Below are 19,305 nucleotides of genomic sequence, written 5' to 3'. Positions count from 1 at the left end.
TGCTGCGAGAGGTGAAATTCACCTCTGGGCACATCTGAGCAATTTGGTGAAAATGAATTTTTCTTCATTAGAGAAACAGTTCTGCTACCACAGGGGAAATGCAGAGTTGAAGCTGCTACAAAAGTTAGTTCATTAAAATGTAATTCTTTTCTCTAATATTAAAAATCTGAGTGCCCCAAGGTCCTGAGGTAGCCAAAAGGCTGAGCGGGTTGATTTGTGCTAAACTCTGTGCTTAGAACGATGGAGATATGACTCACACTAACATTAAGTCTCCATCCTTGGTGTGTTTGATCAGCAGAGTTGCCTGCAGGGGTGCCGAGGGGAAGGGAGAGTGGCTCTGAACCCTCTGCCTTCACTCCCTGAGTTTCCCAGCCCAGCTGCTATTTCCCTTCTGCCAAGGGACGACATTCATTTGGTTTCCCCACGATTTCCGAAAGGGTAAGCTGTGTCATTTCATCTTTCATTTTTTCAAAGACTTGCATCAAAAAATATCCAAGTGAAAGGGGTTCTTCTTGTATGCAATTTTTTGACAGCTGTTGGTAAACAAGTTGTGAGGTTTTAAGTATTTGATGAAACCAAAGCAGCCTGTGCATCTCCTGCTTGGCTGAAAACAATTGGGTTGTAAAAATAAAAATACAAGTCTTCCCATGCTGTTTGAAGCTGCAGTAGTTCTACAGTCACCTCATGCCCAGGGAGGCAGAGTTATTGGATTTTCAATACAGAAGCTGAGCTGGCAGTTTCTGATCTTTGAAGTTTATTTATGGATGGGATTGAGGCAGGAAGCAAACCAGAAATGCCTCATAAACTAAACAGTTTCAGACTCATGAATGTGTGCAGATTCCCCCATCACAAATCCTGCCTCTTTTCTGGCAGAATTCAGCTTTACTTGTACACTCTGAGAAAGGGAGCATTAGCCAGCTAATGATGGTGATGACAAGGGCCTCAGCTGGGCAGCCCCCGAGACGGGGCTGGGAGAGGAGCACAGTGCAGGAAAGGCCTGCACGGCCATGGCCCAGGGCTCCAGCTCTTTGCCTCTGTCAGAGGTGACATCTGAAGCGATGAACATCCCTGAGCTGGGCAGGGACAGAGTGCAGAGCCCTTACCTGTGCGTAGGGAACCTCAGGCTTCGCTGATCGCCCTACAAAGCAAAGATTTCCTGCCATTTCCCCACAGGAACATTCCATTTCTTTGCTTAAAACCTGCACAGGAGCAGCAACATTGCTGCTCTCATCAGACCATCTGACGAAGCTCTACCCCTGCAGAACTCTCAGCTGCACATACCCAGGCAGACTAAAACCAGCAGGAGGCTCAGTGCATGTGCTTGACGCTGAAGGTTGAGGGGCTCTGACCTTAAACTGCAGAAAATTTCTCTAGAAAGAACCTGCCATCAGTCTGGTACAAAATCGTACAAAGAAGCTTCCTTACTTGTCTCGCTGAATGCGCTTGGCTCGGCAGAAAAGAAGAGGACGTCGATGAGCTGGGAGGCCGGACCCCCGCGATACTGCTTCAGCGTGTGGAGAGCTCTGGGAAGAAGGAAACAGGCAGGTTACGCACAGCGGGAATTCCTTCGGAGATCCTGTGTGCCTCGGGGCCCTGCGGCAGGAGACTGCGGGCGCAGATTAAACTCCTCAAAGCTGAAAAGCGTTACTCCACAATAGGCTAATTCTGTCAAATTGCTGCATCCCCCACCCTCACACATCCCTTGTGCTGGCCAGACTTCCACTTCCCACGATTACTCCAGTGTGATACGGTCAGACCTTGTGCCGGGCCTTTTCAGCACATTAATTCAGCAAAGAGCTATTGAATTCTCCTGCCAGGGTGGAAAAGGCTTGACACAGAACCCAGTGAGTACCAGAGGGGATACCAAACAGGACCAAGAGAGCAGCTGAGCATGGGACGAGGGGTGGAGAGGAAGAGGGACAGGCAGGACCACACCACCCACTAGGGTAGATAAATTCAGGCTGTTGTGATATGCAGCACAACACGTCCAATTGAGAGATCTCTGTATGGGTTCCTTGGCAGTCAGCAGAAAAAGAAAGGCACCCTCAAAAGGTGGGTACCTCCCTGAAGTGGAGCTGCCAGAGGAGTCACAAGAACAAGATGGGAAAGGAGAGAAACAAAGCCCAGGGAAGCAGACTCAGATCTGGCTCAGAAGAGTTTTTCCAGAATAAATGTGGCAATTTTCTACTGGCTTTTGTGCTCCCGAGGTGAGCTGCAACCCTGCAGTCCTTACTTCTTCAGCCGGTTGTAGGTGACGTCGTTGGCCAGCTTCAGCAGGCGGTATGAGCTCTCGCGGTCCAGGCTCAGCACGTTGTCCCCAGAGTCCTCGAAGGCCACGGTCACTGCTCTGGAGGTGACACGTGTCACGATGCCGGTGGAGAGCGGGTCCCCGCGGTCAGCTGAATCGTAAAGGCCCACGATGTCCCCTGCAAGAGAAGTTACAAGAGAGAGCGTGAGGTGGGGCAAACCTGTTGAGAAGCAGCAGTTCTGGGGAGAGCAGCCACGCAGTGCAGCCCAGCGCCGGCAGCAGGACCGGCCGCAGCTCTGGCACCGTGTTCCTGCCACGGGCAGACTGTGTCACGCCTGCACCACAGGAGAAACCTTTTCTCCCATTTTTTTGCATCTTTACAAACGTTACAACACAAAGATGTCAAGAAGACGACATTAGCCAGCTCTTGTTTACCCGCTTTGCACGGACAGGAACGTCACTCACCAGGCCCGAAGCTGTTGTAGGGCAGCTCGGCGTCCGAGTCGCATTTTCTGGGCTGAAACGTCACGAGCAGCCGCCCGTAGAGGCCGGTTCTCTGGCTGGCAGGCTGGAGTTTGAGCAAGCAGACCCCTCTGCGCTGCAGCTCCTTCAGGGAGACGCTCTCCTGCCATGCCCTGGGAACACACACCAGCATGAACACCATTTGCTTGGACTGAGGCTGAGATTCAAAGCTTCAGGTGACAAAAAAGATGGGGGAGAGATGGAAAAGAAGCCGGGAATGATGGCAGACACCAGCTTGTTGAACTGTTGGCTATGTGATCACTTTGTGGTGATGTAACTGGATCAGCTTCCACAGGCCTGTTTGGGGAAACGGGGCGATGTTCGTGGAGCCTGGAGCAGAGGTAACACCCGTTTCTCTGTGATTTACCCTCTCCTGCCTGGGGGTGAAGAGGAAGGACCTGCCCGGTTACCCACATCCCATGACCTGGGAGAGAACAACCTGGATTTTCCCCTGTCACATGTAAGTGCTAAAATGGAAGATGAGCCATTTTTCAGGTGAAGGTGTGCTAATCTCAGACAAACCCCCGCAGGCATTGTCTTTGTAGACTGACATTTGGGGCCAAAGTCAACTGTCTCACCTGGCAGGGGGGCAGATTGTATAGATCAAAATAAAAAAGCAAATCCCCCAGGTTTATTCTCCTTAGGCCCCTAGTTTGGGTTGTTTCCTGTAGGCTGGTCTGTGGGGAGCTGAAGAGTCAGTGAACTTCGGGCAGCCCTGGGTGGCCTCGTCCTGCCTCTCACCACCCTGTCCTCAGGGCTGGGTGAGAAGTGGGGGTGCCTGCACCCCGACACAGCCCCATGCACCCCGACACAGCCCCACGCATCCTGGGGGCCCTGGGGACCCGTCGCCCTCTCTGGCACCAGGGATCCGATGGAGTCGGATGGGATTCAGTGTCAGCTCCAGCCCCGGGGCAGGAGGGCAGGGCAGGGTGGGGGGAAGAGGAGCCCTGGGGTGCCGCTGGCGTGAGCTGGGCCCTACAGGTGACAGCAGGCGCTATGGGGGATTCCCGCAGGGTGAGCTGGTGCTGTGTGGTGAGCCCAGCAGGGTCCCCACAGGTGGGAGCAGCTGGTTATACAGGGGTGAGCACAGCAGTGTCTCCTCTGGGGGACAGCACGCTCCCCACAGGTGACAGGAGGGTCCTATAGCACTGAGTCAGCACGTTTCCCACAGGCGACAGCAGGGCCCTGAGGTTTATCTGTCTGTCAGGGTTTCCTATAGGTGCCAGCAGGGTCTTCCATAGGTGACTAAAGGCCCCAGAGGAGGGTCCATCAGGTTCCTAGAGGTGCCAGCAGGCCCTACAGGGTGCCAGCAGGGGCTCCCCCAGGTGCCAGCAGGTCCCTGAGGTTTATGTGTCTGTCAGGGCTTCCCACAGGCCCCTAAGAGGTTTGTGTGTCTGCCAGGGTGTCCCAGGGGAGGGTCCATGGGGGCTCCCCCGGGTGCCCGCAGGCCCCACGGGGTGTGAGCAGCGTGTCCCGCAGTCCCCCTGCCGGTGCCCGCTCGGGGCCGGTACCTGCTCTGGGCCAGCTCCGCCTCCCGCTCCTCCCGCAGCAGCTCCAACTGCCGCTCCGCCGCCTCCTCCGCCATGGCCGCCGTCACTTCCGCTTCCGGGGCGCGGGGCGGGGAGGCCATGGCGGCCGCGCTGGCGGGTTGGCGGCGGCGGGCGGCAGGTGAGGCGGGGCCGGGCGGGAGGATCGGCTGTACACAGCCCGTCCGAGCCTGGCGTTCGGGCGCCTCCGGCCAAGAAAGGCCTTGAGGTGCTGGAGCGAGTGGAGAGAAGGGAACGGAGCTGGTGAGGGGCTGGAGCACAATGTGATGGAGCGGCTGAGGGACCTGGGGGTTCAGCTGGAGAACAGGAGCTGAGGGGAGACCTTCTGATCTCTGACCTGCCTGAAAGGAGCTTGGAGCCAGGGGGGTCGGGCTCTGCTCCCCAGGAACAAGCGCCAGGAGCAGAGGAAACGGCCTCAAGGGGCACCAGGGGAGGCTGAGGTTGGATGTGGGAACAATTTCTTCCCCAAAGGGCTGTGGGGCATTGAACAGGCTGCCCAGGGCAGTGCTGGAGTCACCATCCCTGGAGGGCTGGACAGACGGACAGGAGGTTCTCAGGACAGGGGGCAGGGACAGGGTGGGTTATGGTTGGACTCAAGATATTAAGTGTCTCCTCCAACTCAAGTAATTCAATGATTCCATGAACGTCTCAGCAAATTTCAGGAGCTGGGGGGTGCGTGGGGACCCCCGAACCTCCTCCCGCCCTGGCTGGGCAGCTGCTGGGGTCGCTGGGAGCAGACGGGGGCTCGGGGGCCCTGGCCGCACGTTGGGGTTTTGTTTCTGTGACTGGCTGAACCGCAGCTTCTGCACATGGACAGCTGGGTACGGGTGGGGTTCAGACGTGCTCCCAGTCCCTTGTACTGGTTGGGCAAAAAAGATAAAGTTGCTGCAAAGAAGCTGTGCAGGGTCTGTCTTTTAATTGAGCAAATTGTTCCAGAGCACGTCTTGTTATCCCTGAGATAACAGAGGGATAAATCCATGAACATGTATTTTTAGGCCTTTGTCTCTTTCTGCTAATTAACAGTGTGTGCAAGTCCACTGTCTTTCCGAAAAATGCTGAGGTTACGTTCAAACTGTAATTCAGGTTGTAGGATGCCCCTCGTTTTCTGCATATTTGTGTATTGGAATGGTAACACAGCTTCACTCGTTCTGTGAACGTTTGCTTGTGTATACGCTGCTCTGAGAAGCACTGATGCATTTTCTGACTCCCATATTCGGCTGTCGTTCAGCTGCACAGCTCCTCCACTCCGCGTGCTAGAGGAACAGGTGTGTGGGGCAGTGAAAACCCAGAGCGTTAACCCCAAATCTGCTGATCCTGCCCCGCTCCTCCCGCTCCCCTGTTTCACCTGGCGTTGCGGTGGCTGCTCGGGAGCTGTGGGACCAGCAGTCCCTGCTTATTTTTAATTTTTTCTCCCTCTCTCCCTTTTAGCTTTCCTGCTTTCGTCTGCGGTTCGGCACCAGAGCTCCCAGAGCACGTCGCTGCAGCAAGGGTAATGTCACCCGACTTTCTGCTTTGCTTCCGACTGTCCTTGGTGGGGCTGGAGCTGGTTTTCCCTTTGGAAAAGGGACGTGTGTCACCCCTGTGAGGTTTGGACTGTGCCTGTGGTCACTATTGCCAGGAAGGTGCTTCTGTTGATCTGTGAAATTAAGCAGCAGAGTCTAGAGACAGATAATCGAGACAGATGCTGAGGAAAGGGCGGCAGGGTGGGCTCAGCCTGTAGCAGGCGGCAGAGAAGCTGCTCAAGTCAGGACATTGCAGACTCCTCAGCTGCAGGAAGGGCTTCAGCTGCCATTTGTGGTTTAGGTGCAGGGTCTCTGCTCCTCCGGCAAGGGCCGCCTCCTGCCTGGGCTCTCCGATACCTGACACACGCAGAAATGGCACCGCAGTCTGCATAAAATGTGATTTCCAGCCCCAGCGCTGCAGACACCGTGCCGGGAGACTTCAGGCCTCACTGGTTTCCACGCTTTGGGAGCTGCCGGTTTGTGTCTGTGTTTGCTGGGATGTGGTGTGGGCTATGCTGCTGCGAGCTCAGCCAGAAGGGGACACTGCAGAAATAGCCAATTCCTGTAGCAGCATCAGGGAAAAATGGCAGGATTTGCTTGTGTGGCCTCTTCTGCTGCTCCTCAGGCGTGTTTGGGTCTCTGCCCCGGGACACGGCGCCCGGTGTTGTCACCAAACCGCGCAGCACACCCCGAGGCCTCGGTGCTGATTGTGCACTTGCTCATGATTGCTTTGAGTTGTGGGAAATTACAGCCCTTGGAGAGGCATCGCTGGGCAGCACAGAGGAAACTGATCAAACGCAGCTGCTCTTGTGTTAATTTTGCTGCCTTTCACTAGCATCTAATGTTTATTCCTGAATATTTATGCAGTTTGTGCATCCTGCGTTATTTATAGAAAATGTAGATCTCAGCACAGAGGAAATTCTGAACTTCTCATTCATGACAGAGACGGGATTTACTGAGCAGCACCGTGCCCTTCATGTTTCGGAAACCGACACCTCTCTGGTCATTTCAGTGAGATCCAGAGTGAATCTCCCTCCTCTTTAAATCCAAGGTTGTCTTTGTGGTGCTGTAGATTCCTGCTTAATAAAGGACTATAATCTGGTGCCTTTCAGTCACATCTCTTTGTGCGTAAAGGCGTTTGGCCCCTCTGGGGCTGATCCCCGAGTGCTGCCAGATGGACCCTTCTCCCCCTGCCCTGCAGTGTGTTCTGATGAGACCTCTGCCCGTGCAAAGCACCGTCCCTGCTCAGAGCGGGGCTTTGCTCCCCAGGTCTTTGGGAGCAAATCAGTAGTTCTTGTACCTGGCTCTTACACAGAGACACAAACAGCTGCCCCTGCTCCTCCTTGTTGTTGCTCCTTGTTCCAGAGTTCCTGAAAGCCAGCTAATTATAAGCCAGTGCTGTTTGCATTATTTCCACCCAAACTCACACTGTGCATTTCGCGCAGCGTTTCATTTTCGAATTAGCACCCAGTGGCCCGTTTGAGCTGAGTTAATTGTTGTTTGGCTCTGGTGTTTTCCAGGGGTTCTCGTGACGTAGCGCTGCCCGTGCCGCTGTCAGCGGCCGCGTGTGCAGGCGGGTACCTGCGGTACTGGCTGGGGGGCTCTGGGCCTCGGGAGTTATAATAGTTCCGTTTAGAGGCGGAGAATCCCGCCTGGTGATAATCCTGAGGAAAGCAGAAGGAACCCACCACGACAGGTAACGAGAACGTCTTGCTGGCTGCTCGCTGAAACGCCCCTGGCGGTTTTCAGGCTCTTGGTCTGTGTCAGTGCGGTGCCCCGCTGGCCCTCAGACCCCGTTTGTGCACCACGCTGTGGTGTGAGATGCTCTGCCTGCCGTGGACCATGTTCAGGAGGTAACGGAGCAACGTCTCGGTGCAGAAGGTAGAGCAGGCTCCAGGTAACGTGTCTTCTGTGCAGAATTTGTCACTGGGGTGCTGGTGCAGTTTGAGCCGTGGCTGTTGCCGTGGTGTCTCGGTGCTGAGTGACCCCAAAGGGATCTGTGACACCCGGGAGCCCCCGGGCTGGTCACCAGGAGGGTCTGTGGGGACTGGTGCCACGTCTGGAAACAGAGTCCCGTGTCTCAGTGCAGCCACACAGCATTCCAAAAGACGTGATTAAAGCCAATCTGTGTCACAGCAGTGGAAGCTGACCTTTCGGGGACAATAAGGGTTTAATTTGCACCTTTTAGCAAAACACCGTGGTGCTGGCAGCCCAGGAGGAGCGCTGGGTGCGCGGGGCGGGGTGCGGGGCAGCGCGTGTTCTGCTCCCGGCCCCGCTCGGCCTGATCCCACACAGGGGCTGAGGAGTCGCGTCAGATGCCGCTGCTGGTCCCTCGCAGCGCGGTGTTATCGATTGTGCACAGACACGGTAACAGCACAGAAGAGGCTTTTGCGCTCAGCGTTTGTGGTATTGAACGCTGAACGGTGCTGGGGGCAGATGCCGTTACTGTCGCCATTCAGGGAACACGGCTGTCGGTGACAAAGGAAGAGCAGCCGCAGAACTCTCCTATAAAGAACCCAGCTGCGGCCTTAAGGTGCTCTCTAAACTGTCATTTAACAGAGAAGAGCTTCAGAGAATAGAGGCAAAAAGGATGCATGCGTGTCACTGATGTGCAGCGCTCAAGGCTGGTTAGGAACGATCGTTAGGAATGCTCGTTAGCCCTTCTTCCCCATCAAGGCACCTTGTTCTGCTGCCGGTAACTCCAGAGCTCGGCACATGGCGCTGAAGGAGCATTAGCACTTCATTCTCTCAGCTGTGCTGGAGGTGACTTGTGCCTTATACCTGGAAAAGCTTAACAAGAGCCTTGCAGCTGAAGCTCAGGGGTAAGCAAGGCTTAAGGTGGGTCTGTTTCCATTGGAGTTGGTGACACAATTCCAGTCTGTAAAAACGAGGCGGTGGGAAGTCACTGGTGGTCACTGAGCTTGGTCAGCAGTGGCACCTCCAGCTGCGGATCTTGGCATCAGGAACAAGCCGTTGCCCAGCCTGGGGGAATTCTCAGTCAACCCGCTCCGTCTCCAGCTTCTTTTACCCTTTTTCCTCTCCTCATGTTTTACGTCTCTTATATCTGTTTCCTACAAGTGAATCCTCCCTTTTCATTCACAGACTTATTGCCAAAACGTCTCTGACTTCACCCCCATGGCCTGAAGTGAAGCTCCCAGACCCGGTGGAAGAGGCGAAGTATCACGCAGGTAAAGTTCCCGAGTGACGACTCGCGCTCCACCATTGCCACTGAGCATAGAGAAGTGCCTGCAGTGCCTGGAGCTGGTTTTTGTTCTTCACATTTCTGTCTCTGGACTTGTGCTCCAGCTCCTGCTGTTGGGGGTTTGGGTAGAATGTGAGGTCTCCTCAGTTGGAGAGAGCGTGACAGCTTGTAACACCCCCAGAGGAACCTTACCTCATGTGGTGTGTTGCTTTTGAAAGCATGAAACAAGCATTTTGGACAGGAAAAAACAGTTGTTTTTATTGTAATGGATAAATGAAAGAGCTGAAGCCAGCAGAAGCAGTTGGCTGGTGGGCACAGCAGAGCGCGGGTGGGTTTCGGTGCCTGAGGCGATGCCAGAGCCAGCAGGAGCAGGGGGCGGTGGGCACTGGCGGGGCTGCAGAGCTGGGACATGCGGCAGCGAGCAGCTGGGGAGGGACGGGACATTGGTGAACGATTCTTGTCCCCACGGCTGGTGGGGACCGTTGATCGCAGCCAGTGTCCCTGCAGCGGTGCCCGGAGCCCGCAGCGATCAGCCGCGCACGTCTGCAGGATGCCGCGCAGAACTTCTCATCTCTCTGCGCTCCTGGGGGTGCTCAAGTGACAGATGAGCCTTTTGTCCCCGAGCACGGTTTGACCCAGCGGTGAACCGTAAACTGCTCAGTTTGATGTGCAGAAGCCCCGTGGTGAACAGGGTCCCATGTTCCCCACATGGATTCCTGTGATTTCCCTGCCCTGTCTCCTCCTGTTGATGAGTGGGGTCGTTAGCTCCTGGCTGTGCTCATCCAAAGCAGAGCACAGCGAGAGCGCTTGAACTGTGCCCGCCGTTTTCTGCTGGCGGTGGGAACAGACAGGGACAGGTCAGGAGGGGTCGCTCCGCATGGTGCTGAGGTACAAGCTGTGCCAACAGTCACATGGAAACATCACTGTTTGGAGGAGTTATCTGCAACTTGAGAGCTCAAGTGCACTGAAGGCAACGTGCCTTTTCTGCTTACAAACAGATGAGAAAGGCCTGTGGGCAGCCAGTTGAAATTTGGCAAGGAAATAACCCTCGTTAGAGCATGACTCTGCCTGTTCTCTGCCAAGAGAAGATTGTGGTCCAACATTTTGGAATTTTGGTTTTGAAATGTTGACCACAGGACCGCTGATGGTACAGAGATCAGCAGTTTGGAGCAGGAGGAAATTGGTTGTATCCATTGTGCTGTTGAGGGCATAGCAAAGGAAGGGGGTTGTATCTTTTCTCTGGATTTTTTGTAGTGGACCACTGTGAATCAGAGCAAAGAGAACACAGTGGATTGTTCTTTTGGGACAGCAATTCCAGCAACACAGAAGCTAAACTCTTCATCCTAGTGGGAACTGCAGCAACTGCTGCCTTGCAGATCATTTCTGTTCTTACCTCTGTCTCCCATAGTTTGCTTCTGCTGGGCTGGAACTTGGACGCTCTCCGAGTGTTCCGGTAAGGGCTGGGTTTGGTTTGGCTGCTGGATTCTTGTCTGTCCCAAAGGGATGTTGTGTTGTTTATGTTCCAAGAAAAAACGATTAGCCGCTTTTGTGGACAATGAAGAAAATCTATCTTTCCAGTTACAGAGAAGCTGCTGTTTTCCTGAGCAGCTCAGGAGGGTGGGAAGCTGCTGTTTGGCGGCGCAACGGCACTTGTTAGTGATATCTTTTGGTGTTCCCATCAAAACTGGTTTGGGCTTCACTGCACAGGGAGCTGATCCAGAGAACCGCGTGTGTCTGTGTGCAGGACCCGGTCCCTGGGACCCGTGCTGCTCGGGCACCTGCTCTGCGTGCGGCAAGAGATTTTCTGGAACAGAGTGAGGGAAAGGGCTCTGTCTCTGCAGCAGGCACAGGTTCTCAGGCCAGGCTTTGTTAGCACACGGGAGCCCTTTCCCTGGGTGCTTTCCCAAACTTCCTGACGTCCCCATGTGCCTTGCACAGTGTTTGCAGTCCTGGGCCTTCTGCGTGTTACGCAGAAGCTGAGGGAGCTGCCCGCCACGTGTGGGATGTGTGGACAAGCGCCCTGTCCTGGAAGGCTTTAAATATCAATACAGTGAACTTCAGGGTGCTAAGAAATAGGCTGAGAAGTCGAGTGTTACATTAGCTGCACACTGTGTATACAAGGTGTTTGTTTATGCGTGGGTTTGCCAGCAACTAAAATACTAATAGGTCATTAAGTTTAGGAAAGGGAGGCTCAGACCGCATCAGAAACAACACTGCTCCTGGTCCTTGCTGAGAGGCTCCCAGCAGAGCAGAGTTTAGAGCAGCCCTGCACGCTGCGCCAGGTTTGCTGGTTTAGAGCAGCACCGTGCCGGCTTTGCTGGTTTAGAGCAGCACCGTGCCGGCTTTGCTGGTTTAGAGCAGCACCGTGCCGGCTTTGCTGGTTTAGAGCAGCCCTTGCACCGAGCCGGGTTTGCTGGTTTAGAGCAGCCCTTGCACCGTGCCGGGTTTGCTGGTTTAGAGCAGCCCTTGCACTGTGCCGGGTTTGCTGGTTTAGAGCAGCACCGTGCCGGGTTTGCTGGTTTAGAGCAGCACCGTGCCGGGTTTGCTGGTTTAGAGCAGCCCTTCCACCGTGCCGGGTTTGCTGGTTTAGAGCAGCACCGTGCCGGGTTTGCTGGTTTAGAGCAGCACCGTGCCGGGTTTGCTGGTTTAGAGCAGCACCGTGCCGGCTTTGCTGGTTTAGAGCAGCACCGTGCCGGGTTTGCTGGTTTAGAGCAGCCCTTGCACCGTGCCGGGTTTGCTGGTTTAGAGCAGCACCGTGCCGGGTTTGCTGGTTTAGAGCAGCACCGTGCCGGCTTTGCTGGTTTAGAGCAGCACCGTGCCGGGTTTGCTGGTTTAGAGCAGCCCTTGCACCGTGCCGGCTTTGCTGGTTTAGAGCAGCACCGTGCCGGGTTTGCTGGTTTAGAGCAGCCCTTGCACCGTGCCGGGTTTGCCGCAGCGATCTCTCCCTGCTCTGTCCGACAGAGGTGGTGCGGAGGGTGAACGGGCTGATCGCAGCGGGGCAGTACGGGAGGCTCTTTGCCGTCGTGCACTTCGCCAGCAAGCAGTGGAAGGTCACCAGCGAAGACCTGATCATGATGGACAACGTCCTGGAGGCCGAGTGCGGCGACCGGATCCGCATGGAGAAGGTGAGGTGCCGTGCCAGCAGAGCCGATTCCTGCCCGCAGCCCCTGACGGAAGGCGGCTTTTTAAAAGCCCATCCCCAAGAGCTCCTGTCAGATCTCTCGTTCTCACTCCAGCTATTTGCTTTGCTTTAGTTTTGTTCCAGTATTGGTTAGTGATAATGTTATTGTGATTTCTGTTGAACAGAGCTGCAATGAGTCTTGCCAGACTCTGTCAGGAGACAGATTTTTGTTGTACTAACTTCATCCAAAAAAACCCAACAAAATTACAGTTGTTGTTTCTAGAGACGACAGTGAAAGCCTGTGTTTACCTCCAGACTCCAGCACCCAAAATACTTGCACTATTCCCGGAGGGACTGTCGCTGCTCAGCGCTTTGCCAGATCCTTATCACGCTGAGTGTGTTGGGTGGAGGGAGAGGGATGGTGCCTGTGCGGGAGGATTGCCAAGGCCCAATTAAATCTCTTTATCTGAAGCCTCAGTTAACTAGCAGGAACTTGTGGAGGCTCGTTAATCCAAGCGAAAGGTGATGAGGTGGGACTGTGTTGGTTTAGTCTTGCTGGTGGTTGTTAGAGCCGAGCGAGCGGTCGAGACGGGGCAGTTTTCCCACTCGCCCGTTGCTGTGCAGTGCAGTTTTGGGGCAGGTTTTGGGGCGTTTGGTGTGCGTGTCCTCACACCGCAGAGGGGGGTTTGCAGGGAGCAGCCGGCTGGGAGCGCAGGGCTCTGATGGGAGTGGGGAAGTGGAAAACTTGCTGAACCACCGTGACCTCTGGGGGTTTCACTGGCAAGTATCTGTCTAAGACGAAGTCTGACCATCTCGTGACGGCTCCTGTGCTGTGTTTAAGTGCTGCCAGGGGTTAGTGTGGGGCGGGCAGCCTGTGCGAAGCGTGTCCCCCTGTCCCCGGTGTCCCCCTGCCCAGCCCTTGGAGAGGCAGGGGTTGAAATGCCCTGAGACAACAGGGCTGGTCCCTGGGGGTGAATCCCCCACATGCTTGTTTCTTTGTTGCCCGTCTTGGGGCCTCAGGGGGCAGAATGAGGAAAGTGTTGCTCTACTGCGTTACGTAGCAATGGCAATAAAAATGCAATGATTTTAATAGCTGCCATTCCTCCCCATCCCACACGAGGCATATTCCTCTCCTGCCCTGGGTTGCTTTTCACATCTTTTCCAGCTCCTGGTGAGCCAGGACAGGAAGGTTCAGTGTGTTCCGATCAGCGTGGCAGATACTCCCCAAGTCCGTTTTAGCAGGAGCAGCTCTCCCGAGGACGGGCTGATTAATGGCTCTGTTTCTGGCCCGTTAGCTGCCTTGCCCACCAGCCCTGTCCAGTAAGAGCGTTCCATTCGCAACGCAGCAAGGCCTGTTTTTAACCAGCTCGGCTCCTGTCTGCTCACTGTAGAATTTGGAAGCTCTTGTTTGTGTCTCTCCTGGGGCAGTGGACCAGTGATATATGCCTGATTTATTTTCCATAGGTGTTGCTGGTTGGTGCTGACGACTTCACGCTTATCGGAAGGCCGCTCCTGAGGTAAGATGTCTCATACAAGAACTATCTTCAAGGCAATTATTGTACTTAATTGTAGCTTCAGGGCTCCTACAGTCCCGGAAACAGAAAAGAAACCTGGATTTATCAGCAGTGGCTTTTTCCCAGACTGTGGAATCACAGCAAACCAAGCTGGCCCTGTTGCCACAGCGCCAGGCCAGCAGTGCCCATTTCTGAGGTAACCGCAGGACATGCACCTCTCTTGGGCTGGATCTTTTTCTCATGGTATAAGACTTGGGGAAACTAGCAGTAAATCCTGCTTTTCAACATCTTTACTCCCTAATTTCATGATGGTCGTCTCAGAATAACCCAGAAATCCTTGCCCATCCCTTAATCTATTAATTTGACTTGGGTTTTTAAGCCCGTTTCCTTTTACCTGTGTCTTAACCCAGCAGACCTTTATCTTCATATTAGAGTTGCCGATTGTCCCTTCCTCCTGGTCACACAGCGCAGCAATGACCGAACGGGGAGGAGGCGTTTCCCCCTCGGCACCATCCCCATCCCCATCCCCGCGCCGTAGGACTCGCTATAGGGCCTGGCAGAACAGCTGGTTCTTCAGCCTTTTCTTCCCCAAAGCAGGTGGTGTGTGGCACAGGTGCTGCTGCTCAGCGCTGAGCTCTGGCCAGGAGCAAAGCCAGGAGCTGCTTTCTGCAGGAGAGGAGCTTTTAGCGGTAAAACACAAGTGGAGCTCAGGTGGGCTGCGGGTGCTCAGTGTGTCTGGGAGCTGAGCCGCACGCGGAGGGGTTGGCTTGAACCAGCCCGGCTTTGCAGGGGATGGTCGGATAAGGAGGAACTTGTACATCTGACAGTTGTTTCTAGTGGATTCAGGTTGGAAAAACCATGTGGTTTCAGACTGGTTTCACTTCTGTTTTCCATGGTGCTTAGGACTTGCTTGGAACGTGTTTGTACGGCTGCTAACACGACTTGCGCTGCGCTGGTGGAACTGCCTCGGGTCCCCGTGTTAGCAGGATTTGGAGGGCTGCTGCTCCTGCAGGGAGATCTGGAACCGCAGACCCTTGGGAGTCCTTGAGTTATTGCCAGGTATTGCACTTGCAGGAGATTCTAGGAAGGGGAATCTCATTATTTGGACTTGAAATGTCATCTTTCAGGGATTCAAGTGAGAGCCCGAGTTGTGCAGCCAGGGCTGTGCTGTGTTGGGCGGTTCAGGAGCGCCGTCCTTCACGTGCCTCTCCCATCTGCGGACCGGGCTGGTTCTGGGCGGCTCCCACATTCTGTGCTGGACTTGGCACATGGCCCGAGAGCCTGGAGCTCTGGACCAGGAGGAGAACCAGCTGTTGGCTCCCTGTGAGTGCTCCAGGTGCAGGGAAAGCGCTGCCAGTCACTCGGGGCAGACCAAACTGTACCGTGCCAGGGGAGCTGCAGCCGGTAGCGCTGGGAGGGAGGAGGAGGAGGATGAGGAGGAGGCTGAGCAGGTGGCACAGGGGCTGGTGGAGGTGACATCCTCCCCCGAGTCCCCAGCGCTCGGTGCGGGCCGGGCAGGCCGAGCAGAGCCCAGCGTCTCGCAGCAGGGTGGAGCGCGGCTGTTCCTCTCACGGCTCCCCGCGGTGCCCAAACCACGGGCGTTTGGGAGGGGAGGGAGGAGGTTGGACGCAAACAAAGGCGGTTTTGGTCTTCTGTTGTTTTAAAAATAAGCACATCTGTGAATGCTTGCACTGGTGTCTGCGTGAGACAGCTCGTTACAGCTGCGCTCCCTGCTCGGGCCTGCAGGCGGGCGGGAACTTGTCCTGCTCTGGACAGATGATCATAATTCAATTGTGTGTAGCAGTCGCTGCCTCCCCGATGACAGCCCCGCGACGCCTGGCGGGACAGCGGTGCGGCAGGACGGCTCTGCGTGCCAGGGGCTGGCTGGGAACACGAGCTCCTGCTCCGGGATCCTGCTCCGGGATCCGCCAGCTTTGTGGCCGTGCGAGTGACAGGCTGCGCGGTGCCACCGGCACGCGGCTGTGCCGTGTTCACCTGTGTGCTGCAGACACTGCTGGGCCCTTCTAGAGCTGTGAGTAGGGGTGAGCATAACCTGGGCATGTTTGGATCTCAGGCCATCGGCTCAGCGCCCTCAGCCCTTGTAGATCCAAGCAGAATGACCGGTGCTGCACTGAGGAAGTTCAGTGTATATCTAGCCAAAGTGCAGCTGATGGGGAATTGATTTCTGTGGGTGAACCCTGCTCTCTGTCCTTACCTGCCCCTTTCTGCAGGAGCTGTGGTGGAAATGGCAAAGGCCCTTGGTCCTGCTCCTTTCCCAGATCCGGTTACCTTCACAGGGAGGGACTGAGCGAGCTTGTTGGTTGAAATTATTGCCTCCGTGAGTTATGACCCTTGGGGCTTGTAGCTTGCCTGGATCTTTTTTACTGCTTGATGACAGCGGCTCTCAGCCCAGCTCCGACCTGTGAGGCTTCAGTGTGAAGCTTTCCGGCTCCGGCAGCAATGGGGCAGCCGTGCTGTGCCAGGAGACGTGGCCGCCCCTGCGAAACCTGTGACCCCCTTTGGATTTTCGTGGACATTCCAGTCATGCCTAGAACATTCAATTCAGAGTTGTTGGTTTGTTGGCTTTTTTTCTTGAGCTCTGTTTTGCTGAGTTTCTCCTGTGTTGAGCAGCGCGCTGGTCTCTGCGCCTCGGCTTTGCCCCCGTGGGCAGGGGCAGCGCAGACCATGCAGCTCCTGACCCACGGGGAAGCACGACGGGCACGGGGCGCTCGGGGGTCTCTGTGAAGCACAACAGGCACAGGAGCGTGGGGTGTTTGGGGGTTGTGTGAAGCACAACAGGCACAGGAGCGCGGGGCGTTTGGGGGTTGTGTGAAGCACAACAGGCACAGGAGCGCGGGGTGTTTGGGGGTTGTGTGAAGCACAACAGGCACAGGAGCGCGGGGCGTTTGGGGGGTTGTGTAAAGCACGGGGTGTTTGGGGGGATCTGTTCTGGAGCTGCAGAACGTGCCGTGTATTCTGGTGGTGCTGCTGGATCCAGAGAACAGCCTTTAGCCAGGTCAGGGTCACCCAGTGGTCTCTTAAAACCGAGATGATCTGATGTCTGTTTTCTTCTGGGCTAGTCGTTAAATGCAGATATATCTGTTTTCTCTGCGGTTTTGCTTCCCTCCTCCCTCGCGGATCTGGTCTCTGACAGAAATGACACCCAGAAGGTAAATGTCTCAACCCTGGCCTGCCGGTGACCCTGCTGAAGAGCCAGCCTGGTGGGCAGCGCAAACAGGGCCGTTTGTCAGGAAAATGCTCTTTAAATGTCTTCTGGTGGTGAAATGAGCATGCTAATGAGTTTTTAATGCCACCGCGCAGCGGTGCTGCACCAAAGAGCGTCTCTTCCTCCTCCGCCGTGGCTGCTGATTAAAACCAGGCTTTGCAGAGCTTTAGGCCGGGCTCTGTCCAGAGGCTCATGCCCCTGGCAGGGGTGTTCGTGCGCACAGCTCCGGTGGTTTCCAGGCGGCAGCTGAAATCCCAATCCAATCCAGTTTCCATCTCGGAGCTGTCCTGTGGGAGCTCTGCAGAGCGCGCTGGGCAGCACAGCGTGTGCGGCAGGTAACGCGGAGGGACGCCTTACTCCGGGATTTCCCTGACCTGTGATGGAATATGGGCCGTATCCGCCATCTCTGTCCTTGCGGAGGAGGATGTTTACTTGCCGAGAGTTTCCGTGTGTGGCAATAAGCTCCAGAAGTACCTGGAGTGTTGGAGCGCTCTGGGCGCTCAGGCTGCGCTGCGGGGCAGGGAGCGGTACCCGGATCCGCAGGGACACCCTGGCTGTCCTTCCAGTGCGGGGCAAACACGGGGCGGCGCCGGAGCGGAGCAGCGGGGCGTGTGGGGGCAGGGAGCGGTACCCGGATCCGCAGGGACACCCTGGCTGTCCTTCCAGTGCGGGGCAAACACAGGGCGGCGCCGGAGCGGAGCAGCGGGGCGTGCGGGGGCAGGGACGTGCTGCCGCAGCCGCTGCTGTGCTCCCCGCTGGAATGGGCGCTGGAGCGCCTCGCGGAGCCTTTGCCGGGATCATTGAGCTGGGAAGATGAGCAGACTTGCTCTGAGCTGCCTGCCCTGCTGTCTGGGCTCATCCGCACACCGTGTCTCCAGACTTTCGGGTTTGCACCCCAAAACCAACAGCCTGACAGCTTCCCCTCCTTCCCAGTGACTTTAGTTCCTGCGAGGCGGCATGTGTCATCCGCGTTGTTCCCCAGAAACCTGCTCACCGAGAGGAGGAGAATGTAAATAATTTAACAGTGATGCTTTTACGTTTTATTTTTAAGGAAAGATCTGGTCCGTGTGGAGGCTACCGTGATAGAGAAGACGGAGTCGTGGCCGAAAATCAACATGCGCTTTCGGAAGAGGCACAACTATCAGAAGAAGAAAAGTAAGAGGAGAACACAGTGTCCCTCCCCGCTGTTTGCTGCTGGCTCTGGGGGGACGCGTGGTGACACCAGCGCCTGGGGGAGGACACTGTCACTGTCACCGCGTCCCCAGGGCCCCTCGTGCCGCAGTTTCCTGTGTCGGGAGCGTGGTGACCGAATGTTCGCTGCCCGGCTCCCGTTGTTATGCAGCCTGGCGGAAAACCCGGCTGAAGAACACCCATCTGGTTCTCTGTCCCAAGCCTTAAACACTGGCTGTGCAATCACAGATATTTGCGAGGCTTAACCATGTCCTGTGCAGGTCTGTGGTTCCCAAACAGCGGCTGCTTCTCGGACGTGGCCAAGAGAGAAATTACCCCGTTTTTTATTGGAAGGGGCGCTAAGCCCCTGCCCAGCTGGGCCCCGTCGGGGCTCAGTCTGCACCCTCGCCCCCCCCAGCCCCCCAAGGTATGCAAACCCTTTGTGCTCTCGTCTCATCTGCTGTTCTGTCTCTTTCCATTCTTTTGCAGTCATCGTGCACCCACAGACCGTCCTCCGGATAAACACCATAGAAATTTTCCCGTGTTTGTCGTGATGGATTGATCAGGCGTCGTGTGGCTTGGCTGTATTATTGCTTCAGGCAATTATGGAAATAAAACTGCCTTCTCCTTGGAGAGCTCTGGACTTCTTGCTGGTGTTGGGAATGGAAATCTATATGTACTTTCTCGTTTAAAAAAGACAACATGAATATTTTTTTTAACTCTTATTTCAGGCTCGATGGTGTGTGTTTGTCAGGAGCTCTGAACGCGCCGGGACGCGTTGCGGGCTGTTCCACACCGGCCAGGTCACTGCTCGGCGCTAATACAGAATTAGTGCAAAATGCTCAGGATTGATTGAAATGAAGCATTCAGACTGAGGCAAAAGGGGATCATTTGGGGCGTGTTGTTCAGGGGAATGTGAAGCAGTGTTTTACGCTTCCGAGGGGCAGCGCAAACCCCCAGTTCTCCAGGGTGAGGTCACAAGTCTCCCTTTGGCTTCACACGCTGTGGGGCGGCTGCTTGTGATTGATCCTCATTCTGGCTGCTAAGTGTGGTTTAAGAGCAGAAATTTCGCAACAAAGCAGCCTTTTTAATTTCCCCAGCCCCCCCGCGCTGATTCATAGTGGAAATTTATCTGTTAGGACAAAACGTTGTGTCGAATGGGGTGGAATCTGGGATCAGGCGTCCTCGGGGGTGAGATGAGAACCAGACCGAGCACTCGCCATCCAGCGCCTCCGCAGCCAAACCGCGGCGTT

At 55.5% G+C, this 19,305-nt stretch overlaps 2 protein-coding genes across 3 annotated transcripts in view; one reads left to right on the top strand and one right to left on the bottom strand.

The window, feature by feature from the left end:
* Positions 1 to 4,357, bottom strand: part of IGHMBP2 (immunoglobulin mu DNA binding protein 2) — a 29,228-nt gene extending 24,871 nt beyond the window's left edge. For both annotated transcript variants that reach the window (XM_082058183.1, XM_082058182.1), the window contains exons 1-4: positions 4,282 to 4,357; positions 2,714 to 2,883; positions 2,234 to 2,426; positions 1,426 to 1,523 (exon numbers count right to left, since the gene is read on the bottom strand). In XM_082058183.1, the coding sequence (XP_081914309.1) occupies positions 1,426 to 1,523; positions 2,234 to 2,426; positions 2,714 to 2,883; positions 4,282 to 4,355 (535 nt within the window). In that variant the 5' untranslated portion in view covers positions 4,356 to 4,357. The remainder of the gene's footprint in view (positions 1 to 1,425; positions 1,524 to 2,233; positions 2,427 to 2,713; positions 2,884 to 4,281) is intronic.
* Positions 4,324 to 18,777, top strand: MRPL21 (mitochondrial ribosomal protein L21). The gene is made up of 7 exons (XM_082058188.1): positions 4,324 to 4,438; positions 5,746 to 5,806; positions 8,922 to 9,007; positions 11,983 to 12,146; positions 13,607 to 13,659; positions 17,934 to 18,037; positions 18,542 to 18,777. Exons 1-7 carry the CDS (start codon positions 4,354 to 4,356, stop codon positions 18,604 to 18,606), a joined length of 618 nt encoding a protein of 205 aa, XP_081914314.1. The 5' UTR covers positions 4,324 to 4,353; the 3' UTR covers positions 18,607 to 18,777.
* The last annotated feature ends 528 nt before the right edge of the window (positions 18,778 to 19,305 follow it).

This window comes from Streptopelia decaocto (genome assembly GCF_964273445.1).
Source record: "Streptopelia decaocto genome assembly, chromosome: 7".
Taxonomy (NCBI): Eukaryota; Metazoa; Chordata; class Aves; order Columbiformes; family Columbidae; genus Streptopelia; species Streptopelia decaocto.
Note: the sequence above shows the minus strand (reverse complement) of the source record. Positions and strands in the feature narration are given on the sequence as shown.